Source organism: Cervus elaphus, chromosome 7, assembly GCF_910594005.1.
Source record: "Cervus elaphus chromosome 7, mCerEla1.1, whole genome shotgun sequence".
Classification (NCBI taxonomy): Eukaryota; Metazoa; Chordata; class Mammalia; order Artiodactyla; family Cervidae; genus Cervus; species Cervus elaphus.
The window spans coordinates 29673710-29696911 of NC_057821.1; the positions used below are offsets into that span (position 1 = coordinate 29673710).

General features: G+C 38.5%; 4 protein-coding genes and 1 pseudogene across 4 annotated transcripts; 1 reads left to right on the plus strand and 4 right to left on the minus strand.

The window, feature by feature from the left end:
- The first annotated feature begins 332 nt into the window (after positions 1–332).
- Positions 333–1280, plus strand: LOC122696772 (olfactory receptor 11A1-like). Its single transcript, XM_043906916.1, has one exon. It carries the CDS (start codon positions 333–335, stop codon positions 1278–1280), a length of 948 nt encoding a protein of 315 aa, XP_043762851.1.
- A 3586-nt stretch (positions 1281–4866) lies between these two features.
- On the minus strand, positions 4867–5796 carry LOC122697784 (olfactory receptor 1361-like). The gene has a single exon (XM_043908781.1). It carries the CDS (start codon positions 5794–5796, stop codon positions 4867–4869), a length of 930 nt encoding a protein of 309 aa, XP_043764716.1.
- A 7356-nt stretch (positions 5797–13152) lies between these two features.
- Positions 13153–14106, minus strand: LOC122697785 (olfactory receptor 12D2-like). Its single transcript, XM_043908782.1, has one exon. It carries the CDS (start codon positions 14104–14106, stop codon positions 13153–13155), a length of 954 nt encoding a protein of 317 aa, XP_043764717.1.
- A 2621-nt stretch (positions 14107–16727) lies between these two features.
- On the minus strand, positions 16728–18904 carry LOC122696804 (annotated as a pseudogene).
- Positions 18905–20428: 1524 nt separating this feature from the next.
- On the minus strand, positions 20429–21373 carry LOC122697786 (olfactory receptor 12D2-like). The gene has a single exon (XM_043908783.1). The coding sequence runs from the start codon at positions 21353–21355 to the stop codon at positions 20429–20431; it is 927 nt and encodes a 308-aa protein (XP_043764718.1). The 5' UTR covers positions 21356–21373.
- Between the last annotated feature and the right edge of the window lie 1829 nt (positions 21374–23202).

The window sequence follows — 23202 nt, forward strand, 5'->3', positions numbered from 1 at the left end:
TAGTGATTGGGAAGGTAGAATGTATTATATCACAAAAATATTAGATTGAACTAATAGATTAAGGTCTCTGAAGACTGGAAATTGTGTGTTTGGATCAATTTTCTTGAGTCTTGCATATGTGCACTGTTAAAGAATGCAGGGGAGGACAGGAGTTGGAAAGGCAGTAAGCAACTAAAAAGGGGACAGATGAGGATGTGTGTTAAAGATTCTTGTTTTGGAGACTCACCTTTATCTTTTTCATTTTAGCTCTACTTATCTTAGGCTTGGTGTAGAGGATGCAAAGATGCACTAGAATCTGTCACTTAATCACTGCAGAAACTTGGATGACCTTCATGGAAATCGTCTTCGTAGGAAACCAAACTATTACTGAATTTGTCCTTCTTGGTTTCTGTGTCAGAGCTGAGCTGCATCTCCTTCTCTTTATTGTGTTCACTGTCATCTACGCTTCCATCATCCTAGGGAACATGCTAATCATTGTGGCGGTGGTTAGCTCGCAGAGGCTCCACACACCCATGTATTTCTTCCTGGCTAATCTGTCCTTCCTGGAGATCCTCTATACTTCCTCAGTGGTGCCCAAAATGTTGGAGGGCTTCTTGCAGGAGGCAGCCATCTCTGTGTCTGGTTGCTTGCTCCAGTTCTTTATCTTTGGTTCTTTAGCCACTGCTGAATGCTTCCTACTGGCTGTCATGGCATATGATCGCTACCTGGCCATCTGCTACCCCCTCCGCTACCCTCTCCTGATGGGACCCAGATGGTGTTTGGGGCTGGTAGTCATAGCGTGGCTCTCTGGCTTCATGGTAGATGGATTGGTTGTAGCCCTCATGGCCCAACTGAGATTCTGTGGCCCCAACCACATTGATCACTTTTACTGTGACTTCATGCCTTTGATGAACCTGGCCTGCTCAGATCCCAGTGTAGCCCAGATGACAACATTCATTCTCTCTGTGGTCTGCCTCACTGTTCCCTTTGGACTGATTCTGACATCTTATGGCCGGATCGCGGTGGCTGTGTTGAGAGTTCCTGCTGGGGCCAGCAGAAGAAAGGCTTTCTCCACGTGTTCTTCCCACCTAGCTGTAGTGTCCACATTCTATGGCTCTCTCATGGTTTTGTACATTGCACCGTCTGCTGTCCACTCCCAGCTCCTCACCAAGGTCTTTGCCCTGCTCTACACTGTGGTCACCCCTTTCTTCAATCCTGTGATTTATACCCTGAGGAATAAGGAAGTTCAGCAGGCACTGTGGAGGCTTCTGTATGTTAAGCAAACTGAAACAAATGATTGAAGGAGGATGGTGGTAAAGATGTTATTTGGACTTTGGGATGTCTTCCAGGATTGGTTGGATAGGAATAACTGTCACGTTTTGACATTTCCCTCTGTGATAAGTTTAATAGTTATCATACTTACACTAAAAATGGGTATTGTAGAACAATAATTTTAAAGTGCGTACTTAAAATATTTTAATTTAATATTTTATTATTTCTTTATTAAATAGGCTGTCAATATTTCCTATAGTAAATAGCTATACAAAAATAGGAACACAAAACAAATCTAGAGATCTTGGCTACCTGTATTATATATATAAAACAAGTTGAATCATGGAAGTTTGTAATCTAGTTTTCATTGATGACTATGTCTTGAACCTCTTTTTATTTTGACCAATATGTACTTATTTATTCTTGTGAGATTTTTAGCATAGCTAAACATGATTTAAGTAATCTTCTATTGTGAAAGCTCTTAGTTCACCATACAAATATAGCTCACATTTAGATTTTCCTACAATAAATTCTTAGGAGTTGAATTGCCAAGTTTAAGGAAAAGCATATTAAAATAAATTTAAAGCTGAATGCATTTTAATTGTTTAGCTATTTTATTGTAGACAATTTCAAATATACACAAAAGTAGATAGAACATTATAATGAACCCCATATAGCCATCATCTAGCATCAATATCAACATTTGGCAATCCTATTTCTACTGCCTAAAACTTCTTTTTTTTTTTTCTGGAAAATTTTAGAGCAAATTTCAGATGTATAAGTATTGTGTGTGTTGTATAAATTGTATTCTGTGTGCAAGTACATTTGACCCTTGAATAATATGGGTTTGAACTGCACAGGTCCACTTAAAGGCAGACATTTGCAGTAGTAAAAACTACAACAGTACAGAATTTGTGGCTGGTTGAATCCGTGGATAGGGAACTTCATATGTACAGAAGAACCATGTGTATGGAGGGCCAACTCAAAGTTATCGTGGATTTTCACCTTCTTGGTGGTTCATTGCCCCTAACCTTGGTGTTGTTCAAGAGTCTACTGTGTTTGGTATGCTCACTGACTGATAAAGGCATTTAAGGGAAAAAAAGTGCCAAACCTGATGCTACAATATTTAAAAATACTACTCCAGTGGCATCTAATACACAGACCGTGTTAAAATTTCTCTAATTATCTTTAAGTAAATTCTTAAAGTTAAGATGCAAACAAAGTTCACACAATGTATCTTGTATTTCTTAGTCCCTTATTTCATAGCAGTCCTTCTTCCCTCCTTTTTTTTTCCTATGCCTTTGACTTGTTGGAGAAATCTCTTTATCTGTAGAACAGTTTATATTCTACATTAGACTTTCTGCTGACTTATGGTTTTGTCTGGTGTCTACCCCTATATCTTGTATTTTATATAAAATTGTTTTGTGTTGGTCTCAGCCTATTGTGTTGTGATGCCATCTGCTAAGAATGCCTCAGGCACTCACCTGGGCAGACCCCACAGACATTTCTCTGACCAAGGCCAATGATGTGGCTGGGCTGACCCTTGTGGTTCTTATTATGATTGCAGGATGCACCTCAGCAACAATCATGATAGAACTTTGAAAATACAAGGTTTGTTTTTCCAAAGTTCTGTAGACTGCCAGGCTCACTGTAGACTGCCAGGCTCCTCTGTCCATGGAATTCTCCAAGCCAGAATACTGGAGTAGGTAGCTGTTCCCTTCTCCAGGGGATCTTCCCAACTCAGGGAACAAAACCAGGTCTCCCACATTGTAGGCAGATTCTTTACTATTTGAGCTGCCAGGAAAGCCCTGAAAAAATAAGGTTTGTTATTCATAGGTCCTGGAGGTTACACGGCACACTTGGGGCCACACAAAGAGAATTTAGGGGGAGAGAGAGAAAGAGAGACAGAGGCTTTGCTGTTACTAGGGTCAAAGGTGGGGGGTGCCTAGGGTTTCATAGGTTTATTCTTTATAGGTGAATATAAAACACAAGAGCAGGAATTAAAGCATGGGCAGGAAAAGCAGAGTCACTCAAGTGGTCAGTTAAGGGAGGTAATCCAGGGTTTTCTAAAAGAGGAACTTTATGGGTTGGGTGGCCCAGCTCTTTATCTAGATGTGTAGTTGACTATACGTTTATTTGAGATAAATGTGTTTGAAATAAATACCTGGCAATCAGAAGCTTAATGTCAAATGCTCACATTACAATAAAAAGGGTAATTATCAGGCACTTAAACTACAAAACTAATATTAAGATAGAAGTTTGATTGGATCTGAGTTAGCTTTTTAGCAGAATATCACAGAGCTCCTGTGATTTCTACTGTACCATATCTACTGTATCATTTCTACTGTACCATATACCATGTGCACAACAATTGGTTGTCCCATTTTTAGTGATGCTATTTATATTATTGACCAGAGGGTTCAGGTGGCATCTGTCTGGTCTGTGTATTATTCAGTTTTCAATCAAAATTTTCACCTAATATCTTTACTCTCATCGATAAAAGTTGCTAATTAATGACCAAGTGATTTAATTATGTGAACATATTGTATTTTCTTTTAATGTTTTGAATGCATTTGTAACTGTTGTAAAACCTTAGTCTGTGGATTCTTATATCTGGGACAAATCAAGTTTAGTTTTTATTCACTTTCTTTTCTCTTGAATATTGATCAGATTTTACCAACTATTTGTATGACTAATAATTTTTTTTTTTTACTGAATATAGGTTGTTGAGGAAACTCTGGATTCTCTTATCTTCTTCAGAAGAAGATTGGTTTTTGTTTTAGCAGACATTTCAAGTCAAGGAAGGTCATCTTGACCTTGATGATCATCTTGAATCAAGTAGGCTTGGTTTTACGCTCTGGGAGTATGGATTTGTGGAAAACCCAGGGTGTCACTCTCTTGTGTGATATGACTCAGCCTCCAACTTCTCTCCTCCTGGGGGGCATGGTCAGGGTTTTGGATTTAGCCTATGTTTGTGTAGGTCTAGTGTAGGCCTTACCCAAGGATGTGGTTTTACTCTTAAGACTTGGACTTTAAGAGTGTTAGTTTAAAAAAAAAAAAGAGTGTTAGTTTGATAATAAGAGTACTAATAAGTTGTGCAGAACAGCCCACTTTCTTGATACTGCTGTTTTCCAAACCCTGCTCCACTTCTAGTGTGTTTTATTTCAATCCTATAGCAGCTTCTTTCTGATAAGTCTCAAATGGTCTTTCCATTCATATCTTGAAGTCAGCCACAACCACAACATCTGTTTCCCCCAAACTATTTTTGGATATCTTCTGCAAAGATCCCTCTTCTCTTGTGCCTTATCCTACAACTTTCAGTTGCTTGAGGTACCCCATGTTTCAAACCCTGATTTTTGCTTTCTTGGTGAGTGGGATTGCCCATGTATTGATTCACACCTTGGGAATTCCCTGGGTGAAATTTATAACTGATCCCTAAATATGGAAGGCAAGGAGAGACCTAGAATCTAGTTGTCCTGGTTTCTATATCAGTTTTATTTCCAGTTGTCTATGTAATGCTCTGGGAGAATCTTGATGTTAACTGATGTACTTGGTAAATGTGGTGGTGAAGTGGGAAGAGATTTTTTTCCAAATGCTTTTTTATGGAGATTATCCTTAATCCCAAGAACTCTTTATACTCAGAATCCTTTTCAGGGATCTCTTCACTTCCTTATTTCTTAAACTATAAATGAAAGGATTGAGAGTGGGGGTTACCAGGGCATACATGAGAGCAGCACCCAGCTCCCCAGAGGCATGAGAAGCTGACGGGGATTTCAGGTAGGTGGCAAAGACTGAGCTGTAGAAGAGGATGACCATGGAGAGGTGGGAGCTGCATGTGGCCAGGGCTTTCTTTTTCCCCTGTGCTGATGGGATCCGAGCTACAGCAAGGAAAATATGAGCATAGGAGCTTATGATGCAGAGGAGAGGGCTGATTCCTAGCAGTCCTGTCAGAACCATCATCAGGTCCTCATTGAGGTGTGTATCAGAGCAGGAAAACTTTAAGAGAGGTTTGAAATCACAAAAAAAGTGAGGAATCTCTAGATTAGTATAGAATGACAGTCGGGTTAGCATCAAGGTTTGGATCAAAGAGTCAGAGTGGGCCACTCCCCATGACCCACCCACCAGCAGCCCACATCTGCAAGGAGTCATCAGGAGTGGATAGTGCAGAGGATGGCAGATGGCAGCGTAGCGGTCAATAGCCATGGCCGTCAAAAGCAGGTTGTCCATATTAGCAAAAACTGCGAAGAAATATAACTGGGCCAGACACTCAGAGAAGGAGATCGATCCATTACTGGTCCACAAAGTCTCCAGCATTTTGGGGGCTGTGGTGGTAGTGGAGCAGAGGTCGACCAGGGAGAGCTGGCTGAGGAAGAAGTACATGGGGGTGTGGAGGTGGAGGTCAGCTCCGATAGCCAGAAGCAGTAGCGCGTTTCCTGAGACACTCAGCAAGTAGAGGGCCAGGAGGAGCCCAAAGAGGAGCTGCGGTTTGTCTGGGTCACTGGAGAGCCCTGAGAGGACAAAGTCAGGGTTCTTGCTGCAGTTCATTTCAGGTCTTGATGGGCTACAAGAAAACAATCAGCATGAAGAGGATTCACTCAGTTAGCTACAGATGGATAAAACCTTGGATCCTTTCTCTTGGCAATGGGTTTTACTTATACCACCAATGGGAAGAATGGATAAACAAAGTAACGATGGGAAAGACAAGGGTTGTACCTCACAAAAGATGGTCAAATTAAGGAAACATCAAGGTAAGAGAATGAGAGAAACAACAGAGATTTTCTGGAGGTATCAAAGTGTAAAGAGTTTTCTTAATGATACTTCGTATAATTGATGGTTTAACTACTTGCTTGTGAATCTGTTTTCTTCACAAGACCATGAGTCTTTCAAGGCAGAGGCTGCATTTCAGTACTTAGCTTAGTGCCCGGCACATAGAAGGAGCTCAATAAATACCTACCCACCTACACAGTCAGTATCCTCCTAACTATTTTCACAAGGATCATGCCCCCATCCAATACATTCGCCATACTATGGTCAGTGTGTCTTTTCAAAAAAGAAAATCTCATCATGTCACTTCATTGTTTAAAAAATGGGTCTCTACATACAAATGGCCAGTAGGTGCATGAAAAGATGCTCATCATTGCTAATTATTAGAGAAATGCAAATCAAAACAACAATGAGCTACCACCTTACATGAGTAAGAATGCCCACCATTAAAAAGTCTACAAAATAAAAAATGCTGGGGAGAGCATGGAGCAAAAGCAACCCTCTTACACTGTTGGTGGGAATGTAAATTGTTGCATCCATTGTGGAAAACAGTATAGAGGTTCCTCCAAAAACTAAAAGTAGAGTTGCCATATGACCTAGCAGTTTCACTTTGGGGAATACCCAGACAAAACTATGATTAAAAAAGTCACATGTACCCCTATGTTCATAGAAACACTACAATAACAAAGACATGGAAAAACCTAAATACCTATTGACAGATGAATGGATAAAGAAGATGTTGTATACATGGAACACAATGGAATATTACTCAGTCATTAAAAAAATGAAATAATACTATTTGCAGCAACATAGACTGACCTAGAGATGATCATACTAAGTGAAGTAAATCAGAAAGGGAAAGACAAATACCATATGATATCAGTTATGTGTGGAATCTAAAAAATGGCACAAATGAACATATCTATGAAACAGAAACAGACTCACAGAACTAGAGAACAGTCTTGTGGGAGTTCCCTGGCAGGCCGGTAGTTAGGACGCGCTGCTCTCACTGCCTGCCATGGCCGCGGATCAATCCCTGGTCAGGGAACTAAAATCCCCCAACTGCACGGACAAAAAGAGCAGACTTGTGGTTGCCAAGGGGGAGAGGGAAGAGGAGGAAACAGTGGAGGAGGTAAGTATTGGGCATTTAGGATTAGCAAAGCAAAGTATTATGTATAGGATGGATAAAACCAAGATCCTACTATATGGCACATGGAACATATTCAATATTCTCTGACAAACCATAATGGAAAAGAAGATGAAAAACAAAATATGTATAACTGAGTCACTATGCTGTACATCAGAAATTAAAACAACATTGTAAATCAACCATACTTCAATTAAATTTTAAAAAATGAGCCTCCAGAGAACCATTGCTGTAATAAAAAATACCCTGCCACGTCTTAAAAAACTCATTTGGTTTTGACCTTGAGGTGTCTCACTGTCCACTCATCGTCTGTTCCCCAGCAACACTGGCTGCACTGCATCACCTTACAAACACCACGTTCATTCTCTGCTTTAAGTCAGTTCTTGCTCATCCTTCTAACCTCTAACTTTCTTAGGAAAGTCCTCCTTCACCTCTTTGTCTAAGACAATGCTTCCTTTTCTGTGTTCTCATGGCACCTTGGTAGTTTACTGCAGTTGTAATATGGATGGTGTAGTCATATTTATTTAACTATTTAAGTTATTTAATTAACGTTGGCCTCCCTAACAAAGCAATAGGATCATTATGGCTGAGATTGAATCAGATTTTCCTCTCCAGTGCTTGGAATACAAAGTACAGTATATGTTAGAAAATGAAATAAATGTAAGTGAAGGTAGGAGAGGACGATGGGTTGTCTCCCCCCAAAAGTATTTTTCCATTTCAAGAATAAAATTTCTTTCCTACAAAAGCTGTCCTAGTAACATGGGTTGGAAACATTGATTCATCTAATTGCTTCATCAAATTGAGACCAAATATGATAAGTTTTATTTCCTATGAAATGTCCTTCATTTCAGACTCTTTCTCACCTTTTAAATTGTTATCCTTTTTTAGTTTTCTCTAGTCAACTCATTCCCAGTTAGTTTCATCAGCAGTTAACAGGCTTCACTATCTCTACATCTAGTTGCTAAGATCCAAGCTGTCAGCATCTGCCATAAATTTTAGGGCTTTCTTCTTTGGGCCTGATTCTCCCTGGTTTACGTTTTTCTAATATTTTGTTTCCTGTTGCATCACATATCCACTGGTGCCTCTTTATCAAGAACTTCTGCATCTGATCCTCCTATCAATAAGATAGGATTTTCCATTACTCAGCAGCATTCATTCTCCTTTTCTCAATTGTAGTATAAATTTCTGGGAGTAGAGACCATGCATGCGTGCATGCATGCTAGGTTGCTCAGTCATATCTGACTCTTTGCAATCCTATTGATTGTAGCCTGCCAAGCTCCTCTGTCCATGGGATTCTCTAGGCAAGAATTACCGGAGTGGGTTGCCATGCCCTCCTCCAGGAGGTCTTCCTGACCTAGGGATTGAAGATACATTATATCTTCTGCATTTTCAGGCAGGTTCTTTACTACTAGTGCCCCCTGGGAAGCCCAGTAGGGATGACGGTTCTTTAAAATATTTTAAGCACTACCTGGGACATGAGTATGTGGTTGTTTCCAAGGATTATTGTTCAGTAGTTGCTTTCAAAACATGAAGACATCTATGTACTTCTCATGTGTGAGTAGAGGAGAAAATGCCCTTTGTGTCAACTACCGTGAAGAGATGAGCTATACTCTGCTTCTTGGAAATAATCAATTACACCTGAATAAAAGTTTTATTTTTATTAGTGTCTGCTAATAATGAGTTGTGTAAGGTAGATGACCTTCAACATTTTTGCAGTCTGTGGCATCTATAATAAAAGTCTTATAAGGAATCTTGTGATAGGCACAGTTACATTTTCTTTTCCACTGATAGTCTCATTTCTCCCTTGTTTCTAACAAACTTTAAATGTTCTAATATTAACTGACTCGGGATAAAGAGACATAACGCTTTCCTTCTTCAAGCCAAGCATTTTAAAATACATGAGAACAGAGACTCTGAAACCTTAGGATCATTTGCTGAGTCAGTGAAGTCCCAGATTCCTGGGATCCACCCAGAGGTTCTGATTTAAGAGGTCTGAGGTGGAACATGAGAATTTGCTTTTCTATCATTCTCCAATATCAGATGATGCGGATGTCACTAATGTGCTGTGTAATTCAAATATAGCAAAATACATTCTTTTATCATCTGAATTGCTCTTTTTTGCTTTCATTTTCTCTATCCTTTTTAACTGAGAACTGAAAGATTTCCCACTTTTTACAAGATTAAGTCTTCCTGTACTCCTTTATCTCTTTCAGTTCAGTCACTCAGTCGTGTCCCACTCTTTGGGACCCCATGGACTCTAGCCCGCCAGGCTCCTCTGTCCATGGGATTTTCCAGGCAAGAACACTGGAGTGGGTTGCCATTTCCTTCTCCACTTATCGCGTTAGAATATTACTTCTTCAGCTCAGACAGGGCCGTACTTCTCACATTTCAAATCTCTCAGGTTGTGCCTTCTTGACTGTTACTGAATAGTCTCATTGTTATTATATCCACTTCTAGGTTTATATTATATACATCTCTCAGTTATAGTATAAATGAGAGAATTATACTATCATATATATGTATATATATTTAAAACTCTAGAGAATATATGGTTTACCTTAGGTCTCAAGACAAGTGTGGCTCAATACTGAAATTACCTAAGTCCTGTTTTAACATCTCAAAGTAATGAGGGTTTTTTAAATCCATTTTTAAAATTTTGGCCTCAGATAGAGCATACCCTAAACTGGTGAGTTCCCATAGCCTTCTCCCAATGATGGCCCACTTTTCTGATTTTAGAGCAAAGTCTTCAAAAAACTCAGTGTCTCCACTACTCATTGCCAATTACTTTTCAAACTGTTTGCCTTTAATCTTCTCTTGAACTGACTTCAATCAAACTTTTTCTCTTACCATTCCACTGAATTCACTCTTGTCAATGTCAAAGTTCAATTCTCAGTCTTTAAATTACTTGACCTGTCAGTAACACTTAACAGACTTGATCCTTCTTTTCTTACCAAACACTTAAAAACAAAAACAAAAACAAAAAATCTTGCTTTCAGAATACCCACCAAGCTCTCACTTTCCAGTGCAGACTTGATTTCAGTCTCCTTGGCTGCTTGCTGCTCTTCCTTCTTATTATTCACTTTTATACCTCTTCTCTTTTCTGTCTTCTATGCTTCATATATGTATAAACACACAGCTCTCAAATTATACCTTTAATTTTAACTTATTTTTCTAACTCTAGACATATATATTTAATTTCCAACTAGCCATTTTTACAATAGCAGTTTTACCATTTAAGGTATTTTCTTTCAGCTGGTTTGATTTATATACTGCCTTGGAAACAGATACACAAATCAAAAGAGACTTTCTATGTTATGGAGCCCAGCAGGTGCAGAACTTGAAGACTTTATGGTCCACTTTGAAAGCTGATTCTGTTACTCCATTTGCCACACGACATCTTCAACCCTTGCCTCTGGTTTCTCTAACCTTTACTCCGTAAATGATGACCTTAGGAATATTCATTCTATCCAGTGTTATTGATGGGCGGATGGGAAAGAACAAAGAATTTTAGGGCCTTGGAATACTCAGATGTACCAGCTAAAGATAATGCATTTAGGAGCTGAGCATTATCAATCTTCATTTCTCTTGGGACCAGAAAGAGTTTGACTGCAAAAGAAATCTTTCTGGCCTTAGAGACTCAGTTCCCAAAGTTACTCATTAGTGAAAAACCTAGAGGAATTTTCTGTTAAGAAAGTTTCCTATAGATAGGGTTGAGGATGAAAATTAACAGTTAAACAGTGGGAGAAGGTGAGGGTGGGATGTTCTGAGAGAATAGCACTGAAACAAGTATACTATCAAGGGTGAAACAGATCACCAGCCCAGGTTGGATGCATGAGACAAGTGCTCAGGGCTGGTGCACTGGGAAGACCCAGAGGGATGGGATGGGGAGGGAGGCGGGAGGGGGGATCGGGATGGGGAACACATGTAAATCCATGGCTGATTCATGTCAATGTATGGCAAAACCCACTACAATATTGTAAAGTAATTAGCCTCCAACTAATAAAAATAAATGGAAAAAAACCCCTCTAAACTCCCTTCTTTTCGTATTAAAAACAAACAAACAAACAATTAAACAGAAGCCTAACATTAATTTGGAAATAACTTAGAAAAACTACTTAAAACACAAAACTTCTACTATTCACTGCTCTGTCTTCTTATGTAAGAATAACTTGAAAAGACTTATACACAGCTACAATATTTCATATGTGTCCTTTTATTTTTAGTGCTATGAACTTTTGTCATAAAATATATTGAAGTTTATAAAATTATTTTCATACATCTATTGATAAAGTCATCTCAGTTGAGACCCGAAATATATTAAACAGAGTTAGTGCCTCCCTGTACTCTTCCCAATTTCTGAACCACAGAATAATCCAGGTTAATTAAATGTGTTTAAATTTCTGTGTTTTGGGTAACAGTGTGTCATGCAGCAGTAGGTAACAATGTGCTCCTCTATAGTTTAGTCTCTATGAAGGTTAAATTATGTAAAAAATTCTGATCCATAGAAATTCTGGTCTGAGATAGTTCAGGGTTAAGATGCCTTCTCCCCATACACGTTTTTTTATAAACAAAACTGGAATTGTCACTGTTTTGTCACTAGAACAAAACTGGACCGAAGAAGGTAGAGTTGGAGAACCATGTGAGTAAGATTAGAACCAAATTCTTTGGACCTACAAAAGTGAATGTAAACAATGTGAACGATCCATACATAACCTCAAAATATCCTCCTATATTCTTACATGTATATATCTCTATTTTACTTATTTATTATTATTATTTTTTTTATCTGTGGTTGTGCTGCCTAGCCTGTGGAATCTTAGTTCCCTAACCAGAGATTGAACCCCCTTGGCAGTGGAACTGCATAGTCCTAACCACTCCAGGGACACCAGGGAATCCTGTATCTCTAATAGTTGTAAGTGCTGGCACTCCCCATGGTTTCAGGTCCAGTGACACGTCTAAGAACTTAGAAAGTGAAGAACATAGTAATTCTTGTCTATTAACTCCAAAAATACTTCAGCAATTACTATTTAATAGTTTTCACTTAGTATAAGCTTGATGACAGGTAAGGAAAATAAGAAATTTTTGATGAGTTCTTCATATTTCACTAATATTACATCATATTATATCACACTGTAATCTGTGAAAGTAAATAGAGAAATAAAAAAGAAACTATATTAAAAGGAAAAGTCTTGAAACTCAATTTTCAAGAGACCAAAAATTGAGGGGAAAATATACCAATGGGCAAGAAAGGTATCCCTGAGATTTTTTTTAAGTTGCCTCCACTTATAACAATATTTTACAGTTATGTTTGACAGGTGGTTCAATTGACTTATAAAACATATTTGGAGTCAGAGTTCACAAAATTCTTTAGATAAACCATTGGCTATTTTATCTCTGTTAATTAATACTCAAAATAGTTTTTGCTTTAATTACTTACTTGCTTCCAGATTGGAGAAAAACAAATCATGACATACATGATTTATCACTTAAAAATATCCTTTGGCTCATATGTGAGTTACAATTTATTTTTCTGGTTGAGTAATCAGGGCCATTAATTCAATACCTTAAAATATTACAGCATAAGAATTTTATTGTTCACATTATGATATATAAACTTACAGGGAATACACAGGTAAACAGACCTAAATACTATTCAACTACAGAGTGCATGGGTAACTAAGACAAATTTCTGTATCTAATTTTATTCAAGAACACAAAAGAATACATAACAAATCAGTTTCATCAATTGATATCCCCCAAACAGATTCAGCATTAAGATTCCATCTCCGTTTGTTTAAGTTTCCATTTTATTATCTAGGAATGTATTATTTAACAAAATATACTGGACTTACCCATTTACATTTCCTTTATATACTTTCTTCTGTTTTTACAAATGGTAAGCAATTAGAAAACCAGTATAACTTCACATGTCAATTTTCTCATTGCCCCTTTATATTTATGCCTCAGAAGAATTTTCTAGACTTTTCAGGTCAGAGTTTTCTACTGATCACTCTCCTCAAGGCCCCCTTCACTTCCTTGTTCCTCAAAGTATAGATCAGTGGATTTAGTACAGGAGTGACCACACTGTACATAATGGCAATGATCCGTTCGTGCTCCACAGAGCTACCTGTGGCAGGACGAATGTAAGTGAAAACTGCGGGAGCATAGAAAAGAACAACTACCATGAAGTGGGAGACACAAGTAGACAGTGCTTTATGGAGCATAAGGCAAGAATGGGTCTTGAAGAAAAGATAGGTAATAATGTAGGAATAGGATAGAAGTGTTAGAAAAAATGGGCCAATGGCAAAGGTCCCTGTGACAGCATTGAGCAGCCACTCACTGAGCTCAGTGTTCCCACAGGCCAACTCCAGCAATGGCTTAACATCACAGAAGAAGTGATGGATATGGATGGAACCACAGAAGTTTAAGTGAGAGGTCATCACTGAGTGCAGCAGAGCATGGAAAAAACCAATGATCCAGACAGTGACAGCCATCTGGATACAGACCTGATGACTCATGATAAGAGTGTACCGAAGTGGTTTGCAGATAGCCACAAAGCGGTCAAAGCCCATCACAGCCAGCAACATGGACTCTGTGCTACCCAGGAAGTGGAAGAAATGAAGCTGGCTTATGCATCCTGAGAAAGAAATTGCTTTGTGTGTAGAAAGGAAGTTCTCCAGCATCTTTGGCAGAGTCACTGTGGAGAAGCAGATATCTAGACATGACAGGTTTCCCAGGAAAAAATACATAGGAGAATGGAGTCTTGGATCAGAGATGACAACCATCAGGATGGCTGCATTCCCAGACACATTGACAATGTAAGTTGCAAGGAAAATCACAAAGAGAATAGGCAGCAGTACTTGGTTGTCTGTCACTCCCAGGAGGAGAAATTCAGTAACTGAGGTTTGATTCAGCATCACTTGAAAGAAAAGACAAAATAACATATGGAATGTGATCTCTGAGGGGAACAGAGTCCCACAGCTGAGGATTTCCCATCTAGACAATAATATTTTGAGGAACATTGCTATTTAAATAAGGTCACATATTGGTTATGGACTGTTACTCAAACATTTTAAAAATTAGATTTATCATTAATATTTTTCTTTCTCCCAGGATTTAGCCAGACTGTCATCTTCTCTGATACAACTTGCCTTCTATCATCCTAAATCAACTCCAAAGGCAGGTAAATTTTTAAGCACTCCACCACAGTGCTGTCTCTTGACCTAGGAAGAAACCATCTGAAGTTTCTACTTAAGAAAAATAGACAATGAGAGAATAATAAGGGCTATAAGGAAATCTGAATAGAAGTGCAGACATTGGAGCACTTCCTATAAAAAGGACTCATTCAAAGTTTGGGAAATCTATGAAAGGAAAAAGATTTGATTTGACTAGAATAAAAAAGTGAATAAACTAGGGAACATTTCCAGAGATCCCATGGGATTATCACTTTTGTAGCTAGAGAAAATTTTGAGAAATTATCTAACCTTTATTACATCCTTGTTGCAGCCTGGCAGAGCAGAGACCAGAGCCTGCCCCATGACAGGAGGGTGCGGCAAACCGCTTCCCGGGAGATTGTCCTAGTAAGCATGCCCAGCGGACATATGTGGAGCTGGACGTGCTCTCTGCTCTGCTCCACTGGCTGCCCCTGCGTCCCTCCTCACGGAAACAAAACAAGATGTTCCTGATTAACAGCAGAGCCTTCATTTTACTCCCTCTGTATGGTGCGCTGATCAAACTCCCCGGTATAGCTATTTCCTAATGATCTCATGTGACTTCTGCCAATAAAAGTGCGGGCTGAAAGGAGCCATTTTCTCTTCCTGCTATGGAGAGCAGGAGGGCCCCCTGACTCCCTGCTTGCCAAGTTATATGTGTCTGTCTTTTCATTACGCCGCACCCCCCCACCCCCCGCAAACACACACGCATTTCAGGTCTTTCTTACCCGCTGTGCTGGACGCTGCAGATCTTTTTTGTAATGATGGCTTCAGGAATTTAGAGTAGCCTTCCATGATAGCCATGTATATTTTGTACACTGTTAAACTTTATCACTCCTGATCAAGATACACATATGTCAAATATTTTTGGTTCTCTACTTGCAAAACAAAATTATATAAAAAAATTCACTTGGGGGAAAAATCTTTCCCTAACATTTAAAGAAAATAACAATGAGATTTTCTGTACCAAATATTTATTTCACTGCATCTTGAATATTTATCGATTACACATTTACTTTGGAGACTATCTAGAGACATGGCAATAAAAATATAGGCAATAAAGAGTCTTCATAATCCACAAAGACAAGGTTCATGGTAAGATAGGAAACGGATCTAAATCCTTTACTTGTAAATTTAATACAGGCAAGAAGACGGAGGATATTGGCAACTCCCCAGCCTGTCTCCTGGTTCATTCTCCTACCTGATTGAGTGTTCAAATTCACAGCTAAGAAGGCTTCTCAGATTGACACTTGTGAAAAGTAAATAGAAAAATTTTTGAAAAATAAAAAGTAGAAAAATATTTGATGTGATAGTTTATATTGGAATTATAGCATAAGCTCTTCATCTTCTGAAACCTCTTGTTTCTGAAATTCTGCCTGTCTTTTATGATCTACAGATCTTTAGATATACAGAGCCTGAGAGAGAGTGTCCCTGGGGTTTGGGAGGATTATTGAAAGAATAAACAAGATACCTTTCTATACCTGCAATATAAGATAATTCTCCTTGGGGAATTTCTACCTTGAGTTCCATTTTTTCTTTGTTTTATTTTCCTTCCTTACTCTGTTTCTTTCTTAGTTTCATAACCACAGATAGTACAGTTCTCAAGGGCCTCAGGAATTCTTAAATTACATTTCATTTCCTGGGACAGAGATTTGGATACACTTCTTCATGTTGAGGACTTCCATGGAAAAATGGAAGGAAATTGGGCAATGACAGTTAAGGAATGAGGGCCAGTCAGTCATATCCCGTTGATCCATACAGAAAATTGATTATCGTTAAAATATTATACTCATTCATTACTGTGATTCTATGGAAAACACAAAAGAGGAATACGAAGAAATAGTATTGCTTTTGTGCCTTCTAAATCTGACTATTCACCGTTGGTAGTAACATTTAAATATTTTATTTAATTTTGGGGTCCCAAAAGCTCACATTTATCTCTAGGAGAATGAGGCTGGTCTCTCCAATGTGTATCTTCATTTATTGCTGTACCCTTTAGGTAACAATATTCTTTCTGCTTCATCCAAGGAATACCTACATGCAATCTGACATGGATCCAAGCATTCTAATTATTGTTGCAAATGCCATGTACTTTGTCCATCTATCACAGTTCATTTTTGTTGCAATGCAATTCATTACATATTCATCACAACAATTGCTTGTTACAGTATGCCATGAATATAATATAAATAAATAATTATTGTGTGCTCATTGCTTAAATTATTGTTCTGATTCCACGTTTGTATTTCTGTCCTTCCTTGACAATCTCTACATCTTTAAAGGGAGCCAAAATTGCTGGAAGACTCCCTCTCCACTCACAAAACAATTTCTTTTTTCAGATGCATAAGCCAGCTTCATTTCTTCCACTCCCCAGTGGCATGAAAAGTTGACAGGGACTTCAGGTAGGTGTCAAAGACTGAGCTGTAGAAGAGGATGACCATGGAGAGGTGGGAGCTGCATGTGGCCAGGGCTTTCTTTTTGCCCTGTGCTGATGGAACTCAAGCTACAGCAAGGAATTATATGGGCATAGGAGCTATGACACAGAAGAGAGGGCTGATTCCTGAGTCCTGTCAGAACTATCATCAGGTCCTCATTGAGGTGGGCATCAGAGCAGGAAAGTCTTAAGAGAGGTTTAAAATCACACAAAAAAGTGAGGCATCTCTGGATTAGTATTGAATGATAGGTTAGCATCAAGGTTGGGATCAGAGTCAGAGTGGGCCACTCCCCATGACTCACCCACCAGCAGTCCACATCTGCAAGGAGTCATTAGCAATGGATAGTGCAGAGGATGGCAGATGGCAGTGTAGCTGTTGATAGCCATGGCAGTCAAAAGCAGGTTGTCCATGTCAGCAAAAACTGCAAAGAAATATAATTGGGCCAGACAGAGAGAGAGACTGATGTCTACCACCTGGGTCTCTGCTCAGTGTTATGTGGTAGCCTGAATGGGAGGAGAGTTTGGGGGAGAATGAATACAGATATATGTGTGGCTGAGTCCCTTTGCTGTCTACCTGAAACCTACATAACATTATTAATTGGCTATTCTCCAATAAAAATAAAACTTAAAAAAATAATAAAAGTGAAAGCTACTCAGTTGTGTCCAACTCTTTGCGACCCCATGTACTATACAGTCTATGGAATTCTCCAGGCCAGCATACGGGAGTGGGTAGCCTTTCCCTTCTCCAGGACATCTTCCCAACCCAGAGATTGAACCCTGGTCTCCTGCATTGTAGGCAGATTGTTTACCAGCTGAACCACAAGTGAAACCTGAGAATACTGGAGTGGGTAGCCTATCCCTTCTCCAGCAGATCTTCCCAACCCAGGGATAGAACCCAGGTCTCCTGCATTGCAGGTTCATTCTTTACCAACTGAGCTATGAGCAAAGCCTAAAGAAAATAAATAAATAAATAGAAATAAATAGAAAGAGGTATGGTAATATAATAATATAATTCTCTGTGGTACACAATTGTGTAGCACAGAGAATTATAGCCATTATCCTGTAATAACTTTTATGGAGCGTGATCTGTAAAAATAATGAATGACTATGCTGTACACTTGATAGTAGGATAATATTGTAAATAAACTATAATTCATTTTAAAAAAGATAAAAGTTATCAAACTTGCTAAGAAACTAGATCTCAATTGTTCCCACAGTTACTCATTAGAGAAAAATCTGGAGAAATTTTTTCTTGAGAAAATTTCCTATAGATAGGGTTGAGGAATAAAATCAACAATTAAGCAGAAGCTAAATATTGATTTGGAAATAAAATTAGAAAGGTTACTTAAAACGTCACAATTTCTGCCTTGTTACTGCCCTGTCTCCTTAAGTAAGAAGAGTTGGAAGAGACTGACATACAGGCATAAACTGTTATATATGTCCTTTTATTTTTATTGTTTTGAGAATTTCTATCATGAAAATATATCACAGTTGATCAAATTATTTTCATACATCTCTAAATCAAGTCATCTCAGCTGAGACCTGTAACATCATTAAACAGAGTCAGTGCTTCCCTGCTGTACTCTTCCCAATTTCTGGATCACAAAATAATGCAGTTTAATTAAATAAGTGTTTAACCTTCTGTGTTCAGGGTGACAGCGTACCATGCAGCTATAGGTAATCACGTGTTCCTCAATAGTTTACAGCCTCCGTGTAGGTTGGATTATGTCAACAATTTTGTTCCACAGATTCTGAGACAGTTCAGAGTGTAAGACATCTTCTCCCCACATACATTCTTTTATAAACAAAACTGAAATTAAGAGGCCAAAGAAGGTAGAGTTGGAAGACAGAAGAAACATGTGAGTAAGGTCAGAACCAAATTCTTTGGATTTACAAAAGTGAATGTAAACAATTTGAATAGTCTGTCTATGAGCTCAAAATATTCTTTTACTGTCTTATTTGTCTGTATCTCTATTTAGTGTATTTATTTATTGCTGTGCTGCCTGGCTTGTGGTATCTTAGTTTCCCAACCAGGGATTGAACCCAGACCCTCGAGAGTGAAAGGGCAGACTCCTCACCACTGAACTGCCGCAGCATTCTGTATCTCTAAATAGTTTTAAGTGCTGGCCCCCACCATGGTTTCAGGCCCAGTGGCATTTCTAGGAACTTAGAAAGTGAGGAACATAGTAATTCTTGTCAATTAGCTCCAAAAATACTTCTGGAATTACTATTTAATAGTTTTCACTTGGTATAAGTTTGGTGACAGGTAAGAAAAACAAGACAAAAACTTTTTATGAATTCTTCATATTTCATCGGAGGAGGCAAATGCAACCCACTCCAGAACTCTTGCCTGGAAAATCACATGGATGGAGGAGCCTGGTAGGTTGCAGTCCTTGGGGTCGCTAAGTGTTGGACACGACTGAGCGGCTTCACTTTCCCTTTTCACTTTCATGCATTGGAGAAGGACATGGCAACCCACTCAAGTGTTCTTGCCTGGAGAATCCCAGGGATGGAGGAGCCTGGTGGGCTGCTGTCTGCGGTCGCACAGAGTCGGACATGACTGAAGCGACTTAGCAGCAGCAGCATATTTCATTGGTATTACATCATAGTATATCATGTTACAGTCTGTGAAAAGAAGTATAGAAATCAAAAAGTAAATAAAAAGGAAGAATTTTGAAACTCAATTTTCCATGACCAGAAACTGAGGGGAAAATAACATAATGAACTAGAAAGATATTCCTGAGATTTTTTTCAAGCTGACTCCACTTCGAACAATATTTTACAGTAATCTATGACAGGTTATTCAATTGAATTATTAAATATCTTTGGAGTCAGTGTTCACAAAACTCTTTAGATAAACCATTAGTTACACTATCTGTATTAATTAGAACTCAGACTACTGTTTATTTTAATTACTTGCCTCTCTGCTTAGAGAAAAAGAAATCATGACATACTGTTTAAAAATGTCCTTTAACTCATGGACTTTCTTGTGAAGTCCATGACCCTAAATTAAAATCCTTCAAGTGTAGCAGTTTAAGAAAACAGTTTAATTTAAAGTGTAATAATTTTTAAAAATTATTTTATTTTGTGGCAGTGCCATGCAACATGTGGGATCTTAGTTTTTTGACTAGGGACTGAACCTGTATCTTCCGCACTGGAAGCTTGGGGTCTTAACCACTGGGCCACCAGAGAAATCCCTGAAACAGTATAATTTTATTATTCACATTATGATATGTTAACTTGCAGGGAACACATTAGGTAAACATACTGAAGTACTATCCAACTATGCAATGTACGGGTAATTGAGGCAAATTTCTGTATCTGATTTTATTCAAGAACACAAAAAATAGATAACAAATCATTTTTATCAACTGATATCTCCAAAACAAATTCAACAATAAAATTCAATGGACAGTGTCCCATTTATTCAAGTTTTCCTTATATTATGTAGGAATGCATTGTTTAACGTGACTTACTGGACTTTTCCATTTATTATTCTTTTATACAGTTCCTTTTGTTTCACAGATAATAAACACTCTGACAAGCAGTTTAATTCCATATCTCCAGTTTCTCATTGCCTGTTGATTTATGCCTGAGAAGAGTTCTCTAGACTTCTTCAAGTCATTGACTCCTTGAAATCATCCTCTTCAAGGCCCCCTTTACTTCCTTGTTCCTCAAAGTATAGATCAGTGGATTTAGCACAGGGGTGACCACACTGTACATAATGGCATTGATCTGATCCTGGTCCATGGAGCTACTTGAGGCAGGATGAATGTAAACAAAAACACCAGGGATGTAGAAAAGAACAACTACCAAGAAGTGTGAGGCACAAGTAGACAGTGCTTTATGAAGCATGCTGCAAGAATGGGCCTTGAAGAAAAGATAGATAATAATATAGAAATAGGACAGGAATGTTAGAAAGCATGAACTCATGGCAATGGTGCCTGTGACAGTATTGAGCAGCCACTCATTGAGCTCAATGTTCCCACAGGCCAACTCCAGCAATGGCTTAACATCACAGAAGAAGTGATTAATGTGGTTGGAACCACAGAAGTTTAAGCGAGAGGTCATCACTGAGTGCAGCAGGGCATGGGAAAAACCAATGATCCAGACAGTGACAGCCATCTGGATACAGACCTGATGATTCATTATAAGAGTATAATGAAGTGGTTTGCAGATAGCCACAAAGCGGTCAAAGCCCATCACGGTCAGTAACATGGACTCTGTGCTGCCCATGAAGTGGAAGAAATGAAGCTGGCTTATGCATCCCAAGAAAGAAATTGCTTTGCGTGTAGACAGGAAGTTCTCCAGCATCTTTGGCAGAGTCACTGTGGAGAAGCAGATATCTAGACATGACAGGTTTCCCAGGAAAAAATACATAGCAGAATGGAGTCTTGGATCAGAGATGACAACCATCAGGATCGCTGCATTTCCAGACACATTGATAATGTAAATGGCAAGGAAAACCACAAAGAGAACAGGCTGCAGTACTTGGATGTCTGTCACTGGCAGGAGGAGAAATTCGGTGACTGATGTTCGATTCAGCATCACTTGAAAGAAAAGACCAAGTAAGGTATGGAATGCTATCTCTGATGGGAACTGGATTCCTCCTGCTGAGAATTTTCTCGCCCAGACAATAATATTTTGAGAGAGCATTGCTATTGAAATAGTCCCAGCATCGCAGATTGTACAATATTTGGGCCACTAGATTATTAAATATTAAAGTTACTTGGTGTTTGTGGACTGTTACTCAAACACTTTTAAAAAATTAGATTTATCAATATTTTTCTTTCTTCCAGGGATTCAGAGCATGTTGCCAGCCTACCATCTTCTCTAATAACATTTGTGTTTTATCATCTTAAGATCTAACAGAGAGTAGATTTTGAAATACTCCACTACACTGCTTTTTCTTAACAAAGTAAGAACTCATTTGATTTACTTAAGAAAAATCAACAATGAGAGAACAGTAAGAGCTCTAAGGAAATCAAAATAGAGATGCAAACCATGGAATGCTTTCTATAAAAAGGAAACATTTTAAGCTTGGGAACTCCTTGAAAGGAGAAGAAAAAGATTTGATGTGACTAGAATTAAAAAGTGAATTCAGTAGGGAAAATTTCTAGCAATTCCATGGGATTCTCACCCTTATAGCTAGAGAAAATTTGGAGTAATTATCTAACCTTTATATCACCTTTATTGAAGGCTGGCTTCCAGGTATTCAGAGTAGCTTTCCTTGATAACCATGTATGTTTTGCATATTATTAAACTTTATCATTCCTGCTTAAGAGACACATGACATGCCAAACATCATTTTTGGTTCTCTACCCTCAAGACAAAATTGTTTCAAAAATCCTTGGGGAAGAGAACTGTTTCGTAACATCTGAAGATAATAGTAATCAGACTTTATGTACCAAATGGCTTAATTCACTGCATCCTGAATATTTAAGGATCACATATTTAGTCTAGAGAACACTTAGAAAAAGGCAATAACAATGTAGGCAGTAATGATCCTTCATAATCCACAAACGCAATGGGGAGTCCATCATAAGATAGGAAACTAGCCCTAAATCCTGGGCATTCAACTTTAATACTCGCAAGAAGATAGACAATAAGTGCAACTCCTCAGCTTGTCTCCTGGTTCATTCTCCTACCTGTTTGAGTGTTTAAATTCACCGCTAAGAAAGTTTACCAGGTTGACACTCCTGTAAAGTAAGTAATAGAAAAACATTAAGAAAAATAAAGAGTAAAAATGTATTTGAAGTGACTTCTTATATTGGGACTAAGTATATAAGCTCTTTATCTTCCAAAACCTCTTCTTTCTGAAATTCTGCCTGTCTTTTATGTTCCACAGATCTTCAGACAAACCCTGAGAGAGAATGTCCCTGGGGTTTGGGAGGATCTTTCTATACCTGCAGTATGAGAGAATTCTCCTTGGGGAGCTCCTATCTTGAGTTGCATTTTTTTTTTTAATTTTTTTTATTGGAGGCTAATTACTTCACAACATTTCAGTGGGTTTTGTCATACATTGACATGAATCAGCCATAGAGTTACATGTATTCCCCATCCCGATCCCCCCTCCCACCTCCCTCTCCACCCGACTCCTCTGGGTCTTCCCAGTGCACCAGGCCTGAGCACTTGTCTCATGCATCCCACCTGGGCTGGTGATCTGTTTCACCATAGATAATATACATGCTGTTCTTTCGAAACATCCCACCCTCACCTTCTCCCACAGAGTTCAAAAGTCTGTTCTGTACTTCTGTGTCTCTTTTTCTGTTTTGCATATAGGGTTATCGTTACCATCTTTCTAAATTCCATATATATGCTTTAGTATGCTGTAATGTTCTTTATCTTTCTGGCTTACTTCACTCTGTATAAAACAAAAATGCAGTTTTTTAAGA

Excerpts from the sequence above, each read along its gene's own strand:
- LOC122696772 (XM_043906916.1), top strand. The coding sequence starts at position 333 with ATGGAAATCGTCTTCGTAGGAAACCAAACTATTACTGAATTTGTCCTT.
- LOC122697784 (XM_043908781.1), bottom strand. The coding sequence starts at position 5,796 with ATGAACTGCAGCAAGAACCCTGACTTTGTCCTCTCAGGGCTCTCCAGT.
- LOC122697785 (XM_043908782.1), bottom strand. The coding sequence starts at position 14,106 with ATGTTATTTTGTCTTTTCTTTCAAGTGATGCTGAATCAAACCTCAGTT.
- LOC122697786 (XM_043908783.1), bottom strand. The coding sequence starts at position 21,355 with ATGCTGAATCGAACATCAGTCACCGAATTTCTCCTCCTGCCAGTGACA.